At 36.5% G+C, this 20,118-nt stretch overlaps 2 protein-coding genes across 2 annotated transcripts; both read left to right on the top strand.

Annotated features, from left to right (window-relative positions):
• Positions 1–6,077: 6,077 nt before the first annotated feature.
• On the top strand, positions 6,078–10,898 carry LOC107092604 (coagulation factor XI-like). The gene is made up of 9 exons (XM_015387168.1): positions 6,078–6,141; positions 6,261–6,411; positions 6,518–6,627; positions 6,973–7,135; positions 8,532–8,650; positions 8,736–8,868; positions 8,979–9,085; positions 10,462–10,621; positions 10,775–10,898. Exons 1-9 carry the CDS (start codon positions 6,081–6,083, stop codon positions 10,896–10,898), a joined length of 1,128 nt encoding a protein of 375 aa, XP_015242654.1. The 5' UTR covers positions 6,078–6,080.
• Positions 10,899–11,456: 558 nt separating this feature from the next.
• On the top strand, positions 11,457–13,784 carry LOC107092603 (coagulation factor XI-like). Its single transcript, XM_015387167.1, has 4 exons — positions 11,457–11,475; positions 13,005–13,146; positions 13,271–13,380; positions 13,618–13,784. The coding sequence occupies exons 1-4, from the start codon at positions 11,457–11,459 to the stop codon at positions 13,782–13,784; spliced, it is 438 nt and encodes a 145-aa protein (XP_015242653.1).
• Positions 13,785–20,118: the final 6,334 nt, after the last annotated feature.

Genomic DNA, 20,118 nt, shown 5'->3' with positions numbered 1-20,118 from the left:
ACATCAATTATGCTACTGCCCAGTATAGGTTTTGTTTTAGCTCACATATAATGTATTTTATTACGGCCAAACAGCTATTTTCATTTAGAATGGGGTTGCATTCTTACATGAAATTTTAACGAATACTATTTGCTTAATCATTTTACCTCGAGTCAAATCAAAAACCTCCCAATTTTTATTTTTTTTTTAACCTATGTTTATCTACAGCCGTTTCTGTTTCTCTTATGCTAGTCAGTCCAAACCACCACTGTTTTGGTGGGAATAGTGTGTAAATCATGTTATGCCACAATGCATTGCAAAAACCCATACTTTCAAAGGTACAAATTAAGAGTTAATAAAACCACATCTAATAAAGAGTCAAACAGTTCTGAAGTAGATCAGGCAAGTAATAATGTTAAAAAAGCTGAAAAACAAAACATCAGTGCATCAGAAAAGTTCACATATATTTCCAAGAGTTTTCATTAAATAAAGGACTTTATTGCTATATCATTCTAAAATTTCCTGTCAGTCTGGGTTAGCTTTTAAAATTAATGTAGATTCCAGTGTGCTGTCATACAGTAACTGAGAGGTGGTATTGATCTTTAGCTTTTTATGTTTTATTGTTGCTTACTTATGTTTAAGCATCAACTGTTTTTTTTAAATGAGTTTTTATGTCACATCAGCCTCTTTCAGATGCTCCTGTTTATTGGCAATCCCATCTGTAATGTGTTCCCTCACCTGATTCACCCTTTTAATCACTTTAAATCTCTTATACTCATAAAGCCAATGTGATATTATGAGAGTCTCTGGCTGGGGATCTTGCGCCATGCCTGGATCCCTTTTGGGATTTCTTCATCATCATGTATGCTTCCTTCTGGTATGTGGGTCTGTGATCTCAAGACAAAATGATAAGAGAGATCCTTGCTGTACACTGCTGCACCACATGCAAGATGCAACTAAATAAGGGAAGCCTAGAGTCAATGTGGACTGAAAAAAAATATATTTAAAGTACTTTCACATCTAACTTGCAAAATGGAGCTTAGTGAATCAGTCTTAACCATACTTATCTGATTTACAGCTGTGATCAAATACATCTTAGATCTGCAAGAGTGGCATCTTGTGGTCAGAAAATAGCACTGCATTTATTCCATTTTGAAACATGGACAAATAAGGCAATGTTGCCCATCTTAAAGCATGTAAGGGCCAAGCAGCAAGCATCACTAGGTATGATTTTCTAATAACACAGAAAAAGTAGACTCTTAAGCATGGTGTGAATAAGCTGCACAAACCTTTGCACAGCCCTAATTAAACATTTAGAGTTTTATATGCACATGTAAGAGGAAACAACTTGCTTCACTCAAATTCTGAAAAGATCCATATTCAAATTCTATTCAGTGCTTTATTTTTCTCAGACGTTTTGTTCCACTGTATTTTAAAGTTCAAGAGTTAATAAGTGATGGCTATTTTTCCAACTTTGATATCAAATACTGCCTCAGTCCCAAATAGTTTATTTTTTTTCTGTTCTGTTGTATATTTTCAGGCATACTTTAGGGAGAAGCTGGTTGCCTACATGTGCAAGGGTAACTTTGCCCTGAAAAATAGATATCTCTTAACCAGGTAGTTCTGAAAAATGAGATTTTTATTCTTCATAACATCTACCTGAATAAACATAGGTTATATATTGTACATCTGAAGACGGTATCCTAATTGCATGACTAGCTTTATTAAATGCAGAGTTTATTTTCATGTAATAGTAACCTGCATTTGTTGGACCTTGAACAATTTTAATTGGTTGTCACTTTACCAATAGAATAGAATAGAATAGACATATCCTGAATTTTCCTATAGTGGATAAAATATTAAATGAATGAAATTACATAAATTAATAATGTAAAAATCTACAATTATTAAAACCAAATTCTAGGGGTTAAAGAGATGTGCACGCACTTAGATTAAAACTTGAACAAAATATGTACATATTAGCAACAGAGTGTTTACAAGGAATAAAACTGCAGGAATTTTAAAGCGTATTGTGTTTGTTAGAAGTAGTGATAGTTATAAATTCTGTCTGCTGCTCTTTGTGCACCTAGGATACAACAGTCTGTCACTAAATTAACTTTGCAGTTCTGCAGCAGCTTTATACGTACGGTGGGTGGATATTATCTAAGAATGATTGTTATGGTGCTTTTGTGTCCTACCGCTTACACTGACCTAGCTGGAGACCAGCTTTTCCTCCAATACATGATGTAATAAAATATGGATGATGCCAGTGAGCCTGAGGTATAAAACCTCCAACTAATATATCTCAGAAGACCTGGCATGAGGGGTTTAAAAGCACTGGAGAAATCAAATGTTTAGTCCTAATTTACTATGAAAAAAGAAAATCTATTGGATTGAAAGGTCTTGCTCCTGTTTGGTCCTATCTATTGTACAGAAAACAAACACAGAAACAGTTACAGTTAAGCTGTGAAAGCAAACAGCACAGGAGCAGACCTTGAGCACTAGAGGCCCAGATCTACCATTGTCTGTTGGCATCTAAGATCCCTCAGGATGTTAGCTCTCTCATTCTCCACCACCTTGGAAGGCGGCTCCCAATCTGAGCTGGGGCTCTCCTGAAGTACTGCACAGATGTTTGTGTAACATACTATGTATTAATTTCCTGCCAGTATTTTACACCCTGCTGTGAGTATGCTGGATTTTCTCTGGGCCCCTTTGCATCTTTTGCCTTGGGATCTTTTAATCTATCCAGGTATGGTAGATCTTATATCATTGGGGATCATTGTCCATGCTGATATTAACTGATAGTTGATGGAGGAAGGTTAATTTGTGCTCTTCATCATCAATCTCCAAGATGCTGCAAACCTCATCTTCTCTCCCAGACACTCCCACAGCGGCAGGTGATTCTGCTCCCCATTATGCTTTGGGACAAATAAATCAATTCAAAGACTCTCTTTGAGGTCAGCCACATTGAGAGAGACCCCATGAATGAATGTTAGGTAGGCCACATGAACCAGAATCTGCAGGTTGCTCAAAGGCTAACTGGACCTGGTTGCTCATCTCAGAACTATATTGCTTCAAAGACAGATTGCTCTGCAACACTTCCCTTCGAGTTTGCAAGAAACTTTAGATGCACGAGACTGGAGGAGTGGGGGATCTGAACAAAGGACATATTTTCCATGCTGCAGGCTTGACATGCTAAGATGCTGAAAACTGAAGAAAACTCAACCTTCTTCAATACAGGTCTGGCAAAAGGTAAGAAAATATGTTTGAGCTTAACAATTTGGGTTTTTTGATAATGTGGATTATTTTGGATGTTTACGTTTGTTTACGGCTAACAAAAAGCTGACGGTGACTGTTGTTTATAACAGCTCAAAACATGTCAGCAGCTGTTTATATGGCTAAAGAAATATTATTTGATTTAGAGTTTAATCACTAATACAATGTTTATCTGTTCCCTCATATGTTCATCACATCTTATTACCAAAAAACTGGCCAAAGAGTAATTCAAGGTGAGTCACCTAATGTCTGCCAGCTATTAGCTTAATCACAGATGGTTAGGAATACTACAACTAAAAGCTTTTTATTTTTTATTAAGAAAATAATTCAATAAAATATTTTACCAAATGTTGTATTTAACCTTTTGGGTTTGCATTGTAAATAGATTTGAACACATTCAAATAACTCTGAAATAGTTAAAAGTTGATTCGACTTCATTCCAAATTCTTCAAAATAAACTTTGGTTGTCAAACATAAAATTATACCGAATGTGGATCTAATTGCATTATAATGCAGTAGCAGCTAGGTTTTAGTTTCACCAGGTGAATCACTGTTTTTTAACTGAAATATGTTTGACTTGGAGTTAATTTTCTTTTAATAAATTCCTATTTTTTGAATAGTAGTTGTGGTGAATTTATTCCAAATGTGCAGAGTTTTCTGTTTGACCATACATTGAGCTTAATTAACACTTTCAGTTGTTGTCCTAACACATGTGTTCACAGAACAATCTATGGAAAGGTATTGAGAACTGCAGAGGTCAAACATAGTCTGGTCTGTAGAAAGTAATCCAATCATGAAAATGGGATCCAGGTGGCATTGCCAAGCTGAGCAGAAGTGCCTTGACATTTGAGCATACATGGAGGAACTGGAACTGGATAATACTTTTAGAGAATGAGAGAAAAAAGGTTGCTAAGTCCTCAACCCTCCAGACCACTCGGGTCTTCTGGCTCCAGCCTGCTCTGCATACCTAGAACCAGAACTAAACATGGAGAAGCAGCATTTAGTTCCTGTGCTCCACTTATCTGGAACAAACTTCCAGAAAACTGTAAAAGTGCAGAAAGCCTGAGTTCCTTTAAATCAAGACTAAAAACACATTTGTTTAGTCCAATTATTTTTAATATTCTTTTTTCTTTCTGCATTTTTTATTTTATTTTATTTTTCCCTACTTGCTTTGATTCTGTTTTATTTTCCTATATTTTAATCATGTAAAGCACTTTGAATTGTCTTTGTACTGAATTGTGCTATACAAATACATTTGCCTTGCCTTGCCTTGCCTTGCCTCAGGTGAGATGATCTGGTTGATTCAGGAAAATAACCAGGAAAATGCTCAAAAGAATACTGGAGAGAAAGTTTGACATTTAGCAGTTGACAGTTAACACTGAGCGACTGGCTTCCTGCTCCTGTTATGCTGCCATTTGATTTAGACTGATGCACTTGTTGAACCTTTGAGGAAGTTGTGGCATGCCCAGCCCAGCAGATGAAGCCCCCTGGTGGAGAATGTACAAGAACTGGAACCAGGCATGAACCAGGGCCAAAGCAACAGATTTTTCCTGACAGAAAATCTGTCAGAGAACCATTGACACGACCAGAAATCCCAATTTACAATGCAAAATCCTTCATAGAGTACACTACCCAGATCAACGGATGTTGAAGAAGCATTTTGCACAGTCTGATATCTGCTTGCAATGTTCAAGTAATGCACCAGATGACTATATACCTGCACTGTGGTTGTGCACGCCTGTACAGAATCTCTGGTGTCTGGTATGTGGGGATCTGTCAAAGTGTTAATATTCCACCCTCTCCATCAGTCCCTTTAGTGGGTAACTAGATGATGTCACCTTAGACAATGATTCTCGCTGTGTCATCTTCACTGGCTTATGTATCACAGAGAAAACTATCCTCATGACCTGGAATAACAAAACCAGTCTAAATATTTACAGGTAAAAAGACATTCTGTTATATTTTATGAGCCTGTTTCATCACTAAATCAATCTCTCTGGACACCACCACGGTGCGGTGGTGTACTGGGGCTGATTTCGAGGCGCCTCTGGGGTCAGGAGGCTAACTGGGGAGGGTTGCTACAAGAGTCAGATGTAAGGCGGGTTGCTCCAACTAGGGGAAGCATTGGGAGCCCCGGGATGGGACTTCTGGAGGCTGGGTGCATAGTCTTTCGCCTGGGGGGGTCTGGGGTCTATGGGGTGGCCTGCCCTTGGGTGGGGGTCCCTGCTTGGGCTTGAGGGTGAGCAGCTGTGCCAAGTCCTGCTGTTTTAAACCTGCATCTCAATAAAGCTTGTCAGCAAGTGAAATATGATAGACAAATATTATTACTGGAAGCTTTGACACATCTGTATTGCAAAATAAAGCTTTATTCCCATTTAAAAATGTATAATAAACATTTTAATACATTTTAAAAGACTTTTAAAAATGCTTTGATTTGTTTTTTTGGCTAATTCACTGGATGGCAACCTGCCAATCGTTGTAGTGTCATGTCATCTTGTTTAAAAAAACAAGGTTAATATGACCTGTAACTGAATATGTGGTCATATAAGTCGGCATTTTTTTAGCAGTACATGTTGGATGTATATATGATAGCTTAGATACATTTATTATTATTGCACACTTTTACTTGGTTAGTTAGTTTTTCTTTTATGTAATTTGCTGCACATTGTGGAGCTTTTTTCTTTCTTTTTTTTTTTTTTTTACTTCGCAGTCAATGAGGGTTGCAAAACTGCCCTTTGATCAACCTGTATTTATTAAAGCTGTTATCTAACCATTGCTCAGATATAGCTGTCTGATTTTTTTCTCTTCACCATCTGCAGATGAAGATGGAGTCCTATTTTGTTTCAGCGTGCATGTTGTTAGTAAGCAGCCTTTACATCAGCCAAGGTAATATTACACACTTTGCATGTAGAAGTGCTTTTTATAGATATAAACTTTTCTCTTGAATGGTTTGTATTATTCGTCTTCGTTTTCTACTTGTAAGAATCCTTTCCATATTCCCTCAGCATGTATTCGAGGTTTTCTAGAGAATGTGGATTTTCCTGGCTCCGACATAGCAAATCTGTATTCCCCATCTGCACAGCATTGTCAAGAGCTCTGCACCCAGCACCCATCCTGCCTCTTCTTCAGCTTCAATCGGCCAGACAAATCTCTGGGGTATGAGGGACATCAATAATATTAATAATACTGATTATGGAGACACTGTACAAAATCTAATATTAAAATAGTGTTTATACATATGTTTTACTCCTCTGTTTTTCAGGACGTTTCAATGCTTCCTTAAATCAAGCTCTTCTGGACACCCACGATCTCAAGTTTTGCTGCTGGGCGTTACTTCTGGCTATTCTCTTAAACCCTGCAATCTGGACTCAAGTAGGTACACTCACATTTCTAGAGCTCACTTTTGCGATATTATAGTTGAAATAAATTTGCCTGATATATAGCTTTTTTATGTTGCTGCTTTACATTATAGAAAAACTGTAGAATTTATCCCAAACATGCAAGAGAGAGGCACCTCTAAAATGCTGCTTCTTGATTTTATTTTGATCGTTTCTGCAATGTGTGGAAAAATTGTGAAAATGACTTGTGAAAAAACTTTGTTTTTCTTTTTTGTGTTACTGAACCTAAACCTAAATAGATTTATATTAGTTAGAGAATCTTTACATGTCTACGTCTCTGAAATGTTCAGTGACCATGTTTTTGTTACCAATGTTCCAGAACCTTGCTTCCCACAGATCTTTGAGAATTTGGACTTCCATGGTGGAGATTACAGAACATTTTTCACTGTTAATTTTGAAGAATGTCAGAGAGTCTGCACAGAAGATCCAGTGTGTCAGTACTTTACTTTTGTAACCGGGAACTTTACAACCTTGGACATCAGGTAAATCACAAATGCTACTGACATTTTGTGTTACCTGGGTCTTTTCTCAGAACGTTAAAAGTTTTTTCCTTAAGCATGTAAAAAATACCTGAGTCTGTAAATTGTGCCATAACTTCTTTTGAATATTCTTTTTGTATTTTATCGAGAACAAAACCTTGGAGTGTAATGTAAATTTCTTTACATGATAAAAAGTCTTTTTCAAAAGTGTTTTTAACTTTTACTCTTAACACACTTTCTTATAAAGAGATGGTTTTTGTTCCCTCTGTTTTCTCTTTTTTTTTTTTTTGTTCTAGTGACTCCAGTTAGAATGCATTTTATGAAAATTTCCTTGCATTGGAATTCTTTTAAAGTTTAATATTTTATTGTTTTCCATCCATCCATCGATTTTCTGTCAGATGGAGGGATGCTGGTACTTATCTCTAGCTGTCTACGGACCTAAGGAGAATTTAGAGAATCCAATTAACCTTGCAGTCATGTTTATGGACTGTGGAGGAAGCTGGAGTATCCAGAGAGAACCCAAAAATGCACAAGGAGAACATGCAAACTCCATGCAGAAAGATCCCAGGCTGGGAACCAAACATGGAACGGTCTTGCTGCAAGGCAGCACTGCTATTCACTGCAACACTGAGCAGACCATTATTGTTTTCCATTGTTAAAATAACTTTTAATGTACTGTACCTTTAACTTTTTTTCTATATGAGAAGTTTTTTATGACTTTGCTCAAAAAATCTAAATGAAATATGAATCCAGTTTCTGAATTTCCAATTCTCAGATAATGTTATTTTAAAGGTAAAAATAGATTTGTTAAAAATAAAAATCAAGTCAAGTTTAAAGCAATTGATTTATTATTTGTTGCATACAATATTGATTTTAGTGAATTTCAGTAGTTTTCTTTTATTTTATGATATAAAGACAGAGTGAAGAGAAAATACTTAGTGTAGAACAGCATGCAACTCAATAAATACATGCCATAGTATGTTAAAGTATGTGGAAACAAGTGGAATTATATTTTTGTTGCTGGTTTTGAAAATATTGAAGCCAGGTCTATGGTTCAAACTGAAATAATTCAAAGGAAAGGGCAGAAACTTTTCTCCAAAGCTGACACGATACATGTGGACCAGACGACCAGACGACCAAACTCCCTTGACCGACCTTTTCAACGTTACCATAAGAGTGAAGATTGGATGTTATATTCTATAGAGCCACCTTTTGTTTTTTTCCCCCCCTAATTCTCTGTTAAACCTGGGGAGCACTATAATCTCAGTGCTCCCCATTATTAGTTAGAGCTGAAGAAGCCTCTTGGATGATAGGAGAAACGTCTTCTAGAAAACTTCACGTCGATTTGCCTAAACTGAACTTTTCAAGGCTCTGTCTTTCTAAAACTTTGATGTTCTAGGTATAAGTGCCACCTTAAATTCAGCTGGAATGTGCCAAGGCCCTCTGTTATAGTATTGAAGGCTGGAGTCCTATCTGGATTCTCCAAAAAATCGCAACTGTCTCAACAGTTTGACACAGGTATGCAAACATCTGCAGCGTCTCAGCGTCTCATTGTGTTTGACGATTTTTGCTTCCTTTATAACCTTGTTTGTGTCTGATGCAGTATGTCAGAGCCAACTTTTTTCAGACACCGACTTCAGAGGAAGTGATTTTATGGAATTGAAGGCTGTTTCTCCAGAACATTGTCAGTTTCTCTGTTCTGTCCATCCACAGTGTACATACTTCTCTTTCAGCGGGTATGTCACTGTCTGAGTGCTAAACAATACATATTGGTTTGTAAATGCATTATCATTAACGTTAAATGTTATTCAATCATAAATGTATTTTTTTTTTTTTATTTCTACAGTCTTGACTTCAGATGTTTTTTGAAAAACAATCCAAACAGCATGGTGGCAAAAACAAAAACTGGTGTCACATCAGGAATCCCAACACACCTCTGTCAGATTGATGAGAGTATGTAGCACAACACAAAATCCAATACAGGGCACTCTTCCACTAGCAATACACTTAAAAAATGATCTAGAAATAAGCAAAAAATTCTTAAATTAGGTGTATTTACCCTTAATCTGAGTACGTAAATAAGATAATTTGCCAATGGAATGAGCATTTTTACTCTTATAATAAGATCATTAGATAATATGCACTTGAAATAAGACAATGCAATTGTTTTTTTATTTCTAATTTCAAATGTAAATTATCTTATTCCATTGGCAAAGTGTCTCACTTAGCTCCTTAATTTAAGAAGAAATGCACTTATTGTTGAATGTATAGTGGAGGATTTTCGTAAATTTTTGAAAAGAGCCGCCCTCTCCACTTAAAAAGAAAACGCACATGCAAACCCTGTACCCGCTCCTGAGAGGGAATGCCTATTAAACGTGTGGTACAGCATGCATGAGCCCATTTCTCCTTGTGCATGCTCTGTTTAAATTCGCTGTTTGCAAAAGAGTTGCAATTTTTCCCCTCTGTCAGTTAAAATAGAGAAGAGCACATAGGATATGTAAACATAAATATAAGATTCTCAGTCATCCAGGTCATAGTCATTCCAAAAAAGTAAAAAAAAAAGAAAAAAAAAACAGCCCACTTTAGAAACATAGTCCAGTTGATTGTTCTTTTAACTTATTTGGAATATCACCAGAATGTTTGACAATTAGGAGGACCGCTTATTTTTGATGATAAACCCAGAAAAAGAACATCCTCCAATATACCTTTAAAATAAAAACAACTTAGATTTAAATTTTTTTGTAGTTTACACTTTAAAAAAAATACCTACCTTAGTTTTGTTGTATTTTATTTAATTTAGTTGCAGCTGTGCTCAGCAAAACCAGGTGCAGCTGTTTTTTTTTTTTGTTTTTTGTTTTAATCAGGACCAGAGGTTAGTTGAAAGGTTTATCAGATCAATCTAATTCATTTTATTGATATAGTGCTAATTCATATCACATGTCATCTCACTTATTCAGGACAGGGTAAGCAATCTCAGCAGTAATTTAACAATGTTTTTAATTTTCCTTTTAGGCAAAGTGAATTGCCTTGCATACAAATATTACAACAACAAAGCAAACCTCACCAGTTTGATCTGACTGGAAATTTTGGAAGTACAAAACATTTCAGTTCACTTCATTCTCATTTATTTTTCTCATGTACATTTAATGTCAGTGCCAACCTAGAGAAGGGGGTAAAGATTCGTTAATATAGGTTTGCGGTGATATAATTTCAGAGAAACGAGAGTTCAAATAAACGATTGTCTCACCTCTGGGAAAAATAAATGTATTTTTGAGCATGTAGATTGCAGCAACTTGCAATAATTTGACCATGAACATTTTTGCTGACAGGTTGGGCGAAGCTGACTTACAAAGGAGTAGATTTTAGCGGATCTGACATTAGTTCGGAGGTGGTGAACTGTGCTGAACACTGTCAGGAGAAATGCACTGAGAACCCTAACTGCCAATTCTTCACCTACCACAATGGAAGCTTCTTTCATCCCAGCCATCGGTATGAACTTATTATTTCTACCTTCTTTAAAATATTTTTAGTTAGAAAATGTGTTTAGACCTGGATGATACACTGAAATCATGCAAATTCAACTGTCAGTAACATTTATATCACTTGGCAACAGCAGTGAAATGTGATGTTTTTATGTTATAGGCACCGTTGCTACATGAAGAGAGTGATCACCATGCCAGCTCCTTCCAAAGTTAAAAAACTGGCCAATGTTGTGTCTGGTTTCACCTTAAGAAACTGTAGAAGAGCAGAAAAATCCCAAGATTAACCCATCAAAACATTTATATGTATGTCAAATAAATTGTCTGTTGACTTCAAACTAAGATTTGCTGATTTTCTTTTTTTCTGTATGTAAGGAATAAAACAAACTATTGTACTTTTAGTTTTTGTTTTTATTTTGTATAAGTTTTTGTCGGTTCATTATAAAAGAATATTCAATAGGGCCATGCACATTGTAACAACCTTTATATTTGAAAGTGACTCCGACACCAGAAATTAAATTTGAAAAATCAAAAGTTATACAGCATAACAACACTACACCATAATAAACAATACAAAAAAAAATGTAAGTTGATACATAATACAGTGAAAATGTGTTTTAGCCGTGCATTTCTTTAGTGTAAAATGGAGAATTAGAAATTCTGATCCACATTTTTCAGTGAGTCCCATGAAGAATAAATAACCGGAAACAGGATCTAACCTTTGCCATTTGGATCAGCCCCAATCTCAACTAAGTTAGAAAGTAAAACTAGCAAATCATCTTGGAGTTTTAGATTTTATTATCATTTTTTACAGCACGTTTTTTGACAGGAAAGGGGTATAAGACATGCAGCAAAGGACCACAGGTCAGATTTGAACCTGGGTCTGCCACATCCAGGACTAAGACCTCCGTCCATCAGTTGTGCGCACTAACCACTGCCCCATCTGCACGCCCATCTAGGAGTTAAAAAAAAACAAAAAACATTGTTTTGTTTCATCAAGAAAAAAGAACATGGAAAATAAGTTTTTAGGCCTGATGGATTGGACTTTAAAAATGTATCTAGGAAAGGGATTTTAACTCAAGACCTTATTCTTAGACTTTGTTTCTTAGGAGACAACATATTACAGCATGCATGTGACTGAAGGGAATATCAGCAGAGTTAATATTCATTGTTGTCTTTAAGTTATCTTGTTTAGCATTGCTCTTTAAGTTTGTGACTGTATTATTGTTTCCCTATTTTATGCATTCATCATGTGTTAGTTTTAGACTGCGTAACTGTGAGGGATGTAGTTGGTAGACAGTGTGTGGGGATAAACTTTGGATAATCAAGTTTTTTTTTTTATAATAATAAATACTAACTAAATAGGGACTCACAAATATTTATCTTTGAGTCCCTATTTTCTTTATGACATGATATCAGCATTGGTGGATTTGACCAGATTTTCTTGCGTATGGCTGTTTGTCCTGAATGTGTCACCACTTCATGTAGATTTATACTAACAGTTACCTTAGGCTCCAGCAGCATGGTGGGATTTTTACTTAGGTCTCACAAGAACAGCCGTTTCTACAACAAAGGTTCCTTTCGTAACTTTAACTTTTGCTAAGCTAACTTGGAATTAGGTTCTCCCACTTTCACAGACTGCCACCCTGGGTCTCTGAGCAAAGACCCTTAACTCTGCATAATGGCAGCCCACTGCTCCCCTAAGGGATGGGTTAAATGCAGAGGTAAATTTCTCCAATTTGAGATCAATAAAGTTCAGCTGTCAATGATAACATTTTATAAAACAGTATAATAGAATGAAGCTTCCCAGTCTATCACCTCTGCCTGCTTAAAAACTTGCAGCACCTCTCTGACATGTCATGTCATCCTGTCCTTTTCAAACTGATAACAGAGGTCATTGTCACACAGTGTTATTTGGTTTTGCCTACTGTAGAGCTGTTAAGCTAAAATGTTAAGCTTGTGAGCAAATGATAGATTATTAACTATATTATAGTTAAACAAACTTTGTTTCCATTTGAAAATGATTACATAACACACGTTTGGTTTGGACCTCATTGACTCACTATTAAACAAAAAAGGGATTGTTTATACCTTTTGCAATAAATAGCAGATTCTGTGATCTGCCCTTTGTCCTAATTGCATTTGACTATTTACCCCTGGCTCATATTTAGCAGTCTCATTTCTCTGAGGAACATCAGTGATACAATATGGTGAGCTATTTTTTAGCATACATGCTGTTGATAGGCCACCTTTCCTTCTGTCAAGGTAATACACACACATTGCTCTCTGTATAATCTGACGACATGCCTGGCACATTTAACAGCACAGGGATGTCCTCCTTTCACCTGTGTGCCACTTTCTATCTTCACATTTAAGAATCTTGATTTCCTTAGAATGCATTCCAGGGTTTTTGGAGAATGTGGATTTTCCTGGATCAGACATTACTTTCCTGTTCTCTCCATCTGTGGAACACTGTCAGCAGCTGTGCACCCAGGAACCCTCGTGCCTCTTCTTCAGCTTCAATCGGGCAGACAGGTCCACAGGGTAGGAGAGATAGATACTGAAAACAAAACTATATATTTCATAGATTTAAAAAGAAAAGACTTATTAATTAAGATTTTTTTTTTTATTAAATATGGTGAAAATTCCATCTTTTCAGCAACTTCCAATGCTACCTTAAATCAAGTTCTTCTGGTAAGCCTGAATCTCAAATACCACTTCAAGGTGTCACTTCTGGCTACTCTCTCAAACCCTGCAATCCAAACCCAAGTAGGTTGACACAGATATTTCTAATCGCTAATTGAATCATTGACTATTATATTCTAAATAATATATCTTATACATTTATTGTATGTTTGATTTTGATTAAATTCTATCAAAGTAACTGTAAATTAATCAGTTTTAGCAACATGAAAACATTGCTACAGTTTCCCTTGTTTTTTTTCCTCCTGCTGCTCGTATTATTCAATGCTTTCTTTGACTATCATTCTGTTCTCTGTGTTTCAGCGCCTTGTCTTCGACAGGTGTTTAGGAATGTGGACTTCTTTGGAGCAGACTACACAAACTTATTCACAGCCAACCTGGAAGAGTGTCAGAGACTTTGCACTGGGGATCCCCGCTGTCAGTTCTATACCTTTATAACAGGAGACTTCCCGCAGTCAGATATCAGGTAATTGTGAATTATATGATGCTTTATTTATAACAAAAACAAATGAAGTTTTAAGATTTTTGGTTCTAATTTTGATTCATATAAACAAAATAAATTTGCGGATTAAACGTCAAGAGAAAATTCAGTTTTTTGTCAATGATGTAATCATTCACAAGTAATACAATTTAAAAAAATGAAAAAAAAATTATTAAAAAGCATGCAAATATATTAACTAGCAGAATGTGTTTAACCTAAACTGCAGCTCAGCACTAGGAAAGTATGAGACAGAAAGTTCTGAAGAACTCTGATGTGTTTGCTTTTGGCCAAATGGCAACAGAAAAGGAGAATTTGACTTTCTTCTACTTGGAAGAAATCCTGGACATATGCAAGTTAGAGCTCTACTTAATTTGAGCCCTAAAACTGGATTGGCAGTGGTGATTGACCAGCCACATCAATTGCAGGTTCGGGGCAATGCACATGCAGTGGCAGACCAATTTTCATATTCAGCAGTTGCTGTTGGCTGGAAAATTTTGCCAGCTCTTTACACGTATGGAATTTCCAAGAGTTTTAAGGAAATTTCAAGCATTGTTTGGTGATCATGAGACAACCTAAGGGGATTTTAAGGCTTTATAATCCTGGTATGTCCAAAGAATAAGCGGCTTCTTTATTCTCGGCAAAAAGTCAAAACTCTTTTGTGTTAATTATGTACATAATCTTTTTTTGGGGTTTAGATGTATTTCTTGCTCTTGGTTTGAGATTATCATTCACAACTGGGAAAAAAAACATTGCTCCCCTCATTAAGATTCAGTTCTTGCCTGAAGAAGAACAGCAAGGGTACTATATATTGGTGTTTTAATAATAAGGGTTACTAAGATAGAGTAAGAGATGGATAGATGGGTGGGGTCCAGAGTAATTCAGGTGTCTCTTTACTGCTGTTACAAAGGTCCACAAAACTACTCTTTTTTATGTGTTATATTTAAGTTTTGTTTTCCTGGCAAAACATACAATTTATATAAAAGATAAACAGTGAAAAGATACATGCATTTCTTTCTTAGGGACTTTAATTTATTAGATATGTTTAAATACAGTGGGCTGCTCAGTGGCGCAGTCAGTAGCACTGCTGCTTTGCAGCAAGAAGGTTCTGGGTTTGATTCCCTGCCTGGGGTCTTTCTGCATGGAGTTTGCATGTTCTCCCTGTGCATGTGTGGGTTCTCTCCGGGTACCCTGGCTTCCTCCCACAGTCCAAAAACATGACAGTTAGGTTCTTTGGCTTCTCTAAATTCTCCCTAGGTGTGTACGTGAAAAGTTGTTTGTCCTGTTTGTCTCTGTGATCAACTTGCGACCGTTCAGGGAGTATCCTGCCCCTCACCCATTGAAAGCTGGAGATAGGCATCTAGCTGGGATATGCGTGATGGAGAATAGATGGCTGGATGTTTAAATACATGTGGCATGAAACTATTAGCTCAAAAAGTGTAAAACTTATTTTTTTTTTTTTTTATCCGTTCTATTCTAGGTACAGATGTTTCCTTAAATTCAGCTTTAATGTCCCAAGGATCCCAGCAATAGAAAGAAAGCCTGGAGTCATATCTGGATTCTCCAGAAAACCGCAACTGACTCAACAAATTGGCTCTGGTAAATTTATAACTGGTGTCATAACTTCAATTCCCACCATCATGCCTTTTTGCTTATTGTTCTGTATATGTATTTTGCAGCATGTCAGACCCAACTGTTTCAAGACACCGACTTTCCAGGCAATGACTTCTTGGAGCTTAAGGCTGTTTCCCCTGAATACTGTCAATTCCTGTGTTCGGTCCAGCCTCTGTGCACTTACTTTTCCTTTAGCAGGTAATGCATATTGTGTATATTGTGTAAGGGACAGATTGATTTTTAGATGATACATTAGCGTTACTGTCTTAACTGGCTTGATTGGCAGAATGTGTTCTTTCTGTTATGTTATCAAAAAATTATGTTTGCACATTCTTTTTGTTTCCACAGTAATAACTTTGGATGTATTTTGAAGAACAACCCAAACAGCCTTGTGGTCCAGTCAAAAAGAGGCGTCACATCAGGGATTCCATCACGTTTCTGTCGGATTGATGAGAGTATGTACCAGCAATCAACACGCAAACTGAACACACTGTTACAAGAATATCACAGATTAAAATATAACCTGACTAATTTTTCAGAAAAGCAATCTTAATAGCTGTTGATTTCAGTTTTCAAGTTTGTTAAACCCTTTCCCTATAATTTATTGGCAAGCCCTGACTGAAACTTACAATTTGCGGTTCTTACTGCATTATTATTTATTACATCATTTATTCTACAGGATATTACAGCACAATACATATATAACATTCCCATACTTAAAGCAATAGCATACTGTAAGTAGGGGATTTTAAGTATTTGGTTCTTGTTTATGAGTGATATGAATATCGAGAGATCAACAGATGAATTCTACTGGGATGCAGATGCTGCAGTGATCACTTGGTAGAAAGGGAAATATATATACAGTATATATATATATATATATATATACGAAGATATGTGGAAATTTGAGCAGAACATCATTCCTGAAAGTTTTGTTTTGTGCACCTTGACAGACTATGAGCAGTGTAAGGAAAAACTGTCCCTTCCAAAGAAAGTCAACCCAATAGAAAAGAACCCTTTTTGCCATAAACATTCCTTATATGCACACTCTGTTAGTTATGAACACACACATACAAGTTCTCTTACATCCACCCTTGTGACACATCCATCCACTCCAGACAAATACTCTTATCTGGTCATATCAAACTGTATGGTATTGATCCGAGGTTTGAATCCAAAGCTCAATACAGACAATCACTCTCTTCTTATATTACAAGTAAGCACAGAATGTAATAATGCTAACCACATAGCATACGTTTGATCACAGCTGCAATTTAAGAAATGGAAATGTCATGAGAGCAGTACAAAACGAAATGTCCTTTTGACAAAAAAGATTATAAAGATTGTCTAAGTCTAAGTCTAGAACAGGAAACAAGATATAATCTCAATCCATGGGGGCTATCAAGTCATGTTTTAGTAGATCAGGATCTGCTTTGTATAGCATTGATACTTTCTAGGCATGATACATGGCAAAATTATGAGAATCAATATCGTTGACAGGCTGGCTCAGACTGACTTATGAAGGAGTGGATTTCTTTGGTTCTGATTTTCGCTCTGAGGTTGTACGTAATGCAGATGACTGCCAACAGACATGCACTCAAAACCCTAACTGCCAGTTCTTCACTTACATCACTGAAAGCTTCCCTTTTCCTGACATTTGGTACAGTATTCTATGAGATCTATACAGATACTCACATGAAATAACTTCAACATTAATTGATTTTAACACTGAATGGTGATTTCTTTTGAAACAGCAGTAACAAATTTACAAACTGTGTTTGTGTTGCAGGCGGCGGTGCTTTTTGAAACGAGTTATCACCATTCCATCTCCTCCAGAAGTGAAAAAATTGGCAAATGCAGTGTCTGGTTTTGCCCTGAAGAACTGTTAAAAAATAGCCCATCATGTGAGGTGAAGTTTGCCTTGCTTCCCCACAAAGGAATGTCAAAATAATCCTCATAATTAAAGAAATTATGAACCTGATTAAAGCATTATCAGCCAACATTATAAGTGACAGCCTGGAGCAGAAAGAGGATGTGATATTGATAGTTTGGAACAGCTATATTTGTGGGTTCTATAAAATAAAATAGGTCTTTTAAAGATTCACTATAGCTAAAACCTAACCCACTGAGCAAAAATTGGTTGAAAAGACATAAAAAAGACGAGATTATTTACGTCAAAATGATGTCTACATTTGGTATAAAAGTGAAAGGTGTAAAGCTGTAATTTTCAGATAATTGAAAAGATGTAAAAATCCCAACTTTCAATGTCTTTTCAACTTCTATTATTGGATTAAAGTGGGATCAAATCAAACTTACCAAAAACAGCCCAGTTTTCAACAACTATTTCTTGCCTAAATTAAGACTATGACAGATTTCTCATGAAAACCAACATCCTAAATGAAGTTTGGTGTTCGGGGGGACACATATTCTCCATTTACACTACCCCTCCGTGCAGAGCTGGGACCGAAGTTGGATCGGTTAACCATGCCGAGCTTTGTTATCATGACCAATTACACCTCACCCTTACACAGGTTCTCACCTCCTTTCCACGATACTACAGCTCTCAAGGCAGAAATTATGCAAACAAAAATGGCAGCGCCCGCAACATTCAGGAGCTTATGTGCCTGGATTGCGTCCTCAGCCCAAATTTCAATGGGAGTCTCAGTCTCTGCATCATCCCTGGTCGCACCATGCTCTTTTGGTGCAATTCATTATTAATAGGCTGAGAAGAAGTTCTTGTTGTGAACAGGTGAAGAGATCTGTGAAAATGAGTCAGCTGACTGTAAATAGGAGATAACGCGGTCTGCTCATGCACTCTTTGTTATCAGTGAACCGAGCCACAGATGAACCGTGCCGAGTCCTATGGTTGAACTAGTACTAGATTGAGCATGATTCAGTTGTGTCAGGCACAGTCCAGTTCAATTGCGTTACATTTACGCTTAACAGTTATCTCGGTTACTGTGCTCGGCTCGGTCTCGGCACGGTTTATAAAGGGTAGTGTAAATGCGGTAACCATCCTAGGGACCTGAACAGTCACTACACATAATAGACCATGGCCAGAGATGGGAAGTAACGAAGTACAAATACTTCGTTACTGTACTCAAGTAGATTTTTCTGATATTTTTACTTTACTTTACTACTTATTTTTATGGCGACTTTTTACTTCTACTCCTTACATTTTTACACAAATATCTGTACTTTCTACTACTTACATTTTAAAAAATTGGCTCGTTACTTTAGTTTTGAATCATTTCAATGGAGTTACCGTTATTATTTTTCACGTCATCAATACCAAATTCAATCTAATTGGATGGGAAATACGTTGCATTTGACGCACCACTACAAGATGAATCGACAGATTCGGCGGTATTCATTCTCGGCAAATCATTGCAGCTTGGTGGCGGTGGCGTTAGCATAGTAGTATGGACGACGAGATGATTGAAAATGAACACAACGGAGATCTAGTCCTATTGGCAGACATCCATTTAAAATGTAGGCAACGGCATGAAAAAAGTGGTTTCTACTTTTACTTTTATACTTTAAGTAAATTTACAAGCCTGTACTTTGTTACTTTTACTTGAGTAAAGAAGTTTAATCAGTACTTCCACTTTTACCAGAGTATTTTTTAACACAAGTATCTGTACTTTTACTTAAGTACGGAAAGTGAGTACTTTTGCCATCTCTCTATTTGTTGTAGTCTTGTTATTCACACATAACAATACACAGTGATAGCCGATGGGAGTTTTGAAACTGCAAAGCTTTGTCTTAAGCAGAAAATCAAATGCGCATCTACTGTACACAGCACAGCGTTCACAGACCAGTGTGATGCGTTCACATTTATAGCGTCAGTTAGCTATGGGGCATTCAGGAGCATGGGACATTTCACACTTACAAGGAAAGAGACGTAAACGAAACAGAACTTAACTCATACAATAATGTATTTATTCAGAAACAGTGTGGGCTTTCTTACAATACTGAATGCTCTATAATTGTATTTCTGTTATTTTTTGATTATGCACATCTGCAAGCTTTTTATTCTAAAAAATCTCTAATATTATTTCAATTCATATAGTGGCATCTGGCTGTTTTTTTTTTTTAAGGTTACTTTATACTTTTATACTTTAAGTAGTTTTTGGAGCACATACTTTTTCACTTTTCCTTGAGTAAAGAGGTCAAGTTGATACTTCAAGTTTTACGAGTGTTTTTAAACTGCAGTACCTATACCTCTACTTACGTAACAAATTTGTGTACTTTTGACACCACTGATAGGCTTAGACATAACGGAGCTGTGTGGATTATGTCAGCTGAGGCCAGGAAGGACGTAGGGGGACTCAGGAGGCATTCAGGAATTAACACGCTTTAAAAAGGAAAAAAATCCAACAGACAAAGAATCTGGAATGCTGTTTTTGTGTACAATATGTACTTACTGTATGTGATCTCTTCAAAGATGTGCAGCATTCTTTTAGGGAGGCGTGTTTGTTACATATTTTGAACAGTATTCACTATAATGGCTCCCAGTAGAGTGTTCAGTATTTTCAATCCTGAAGTCAAATTCATGGCTGCAATTTCCACGATAAAGTTTTAAAACTGGTGATCAATCTTGCTCTTTAAATGAAGACGATGAATTACAGGTGCTTGGCTCCAGGTACTCAGAGATTCACTTCCATACAGAAACCCCACATTCATATCTTCAGGTAACACAGAGTACATGT

Source organism: Cyprinodon variegatus, unplaced genomic scaffold, assembly GCF_000732505.1.
Source record: "Cyprinodon variegatus isolate N-32 unplaced genomic scaffold, C_variegatus-1.0 Scaffold387, whole genome shotgun sequence".
Lineage (NCBI taxonomy): Eukaryota > Metazoa > Chordata > Actinopteri > Cyprinodontiformes > Cyprinodontidae > Cyprinodon > Cyprinodon variegatus.
The sequence above is the reverse complement of the archived record's forward strand: the minus strand, read 5'-3'. Positions and strand labels throughout refer to the sequence as shown.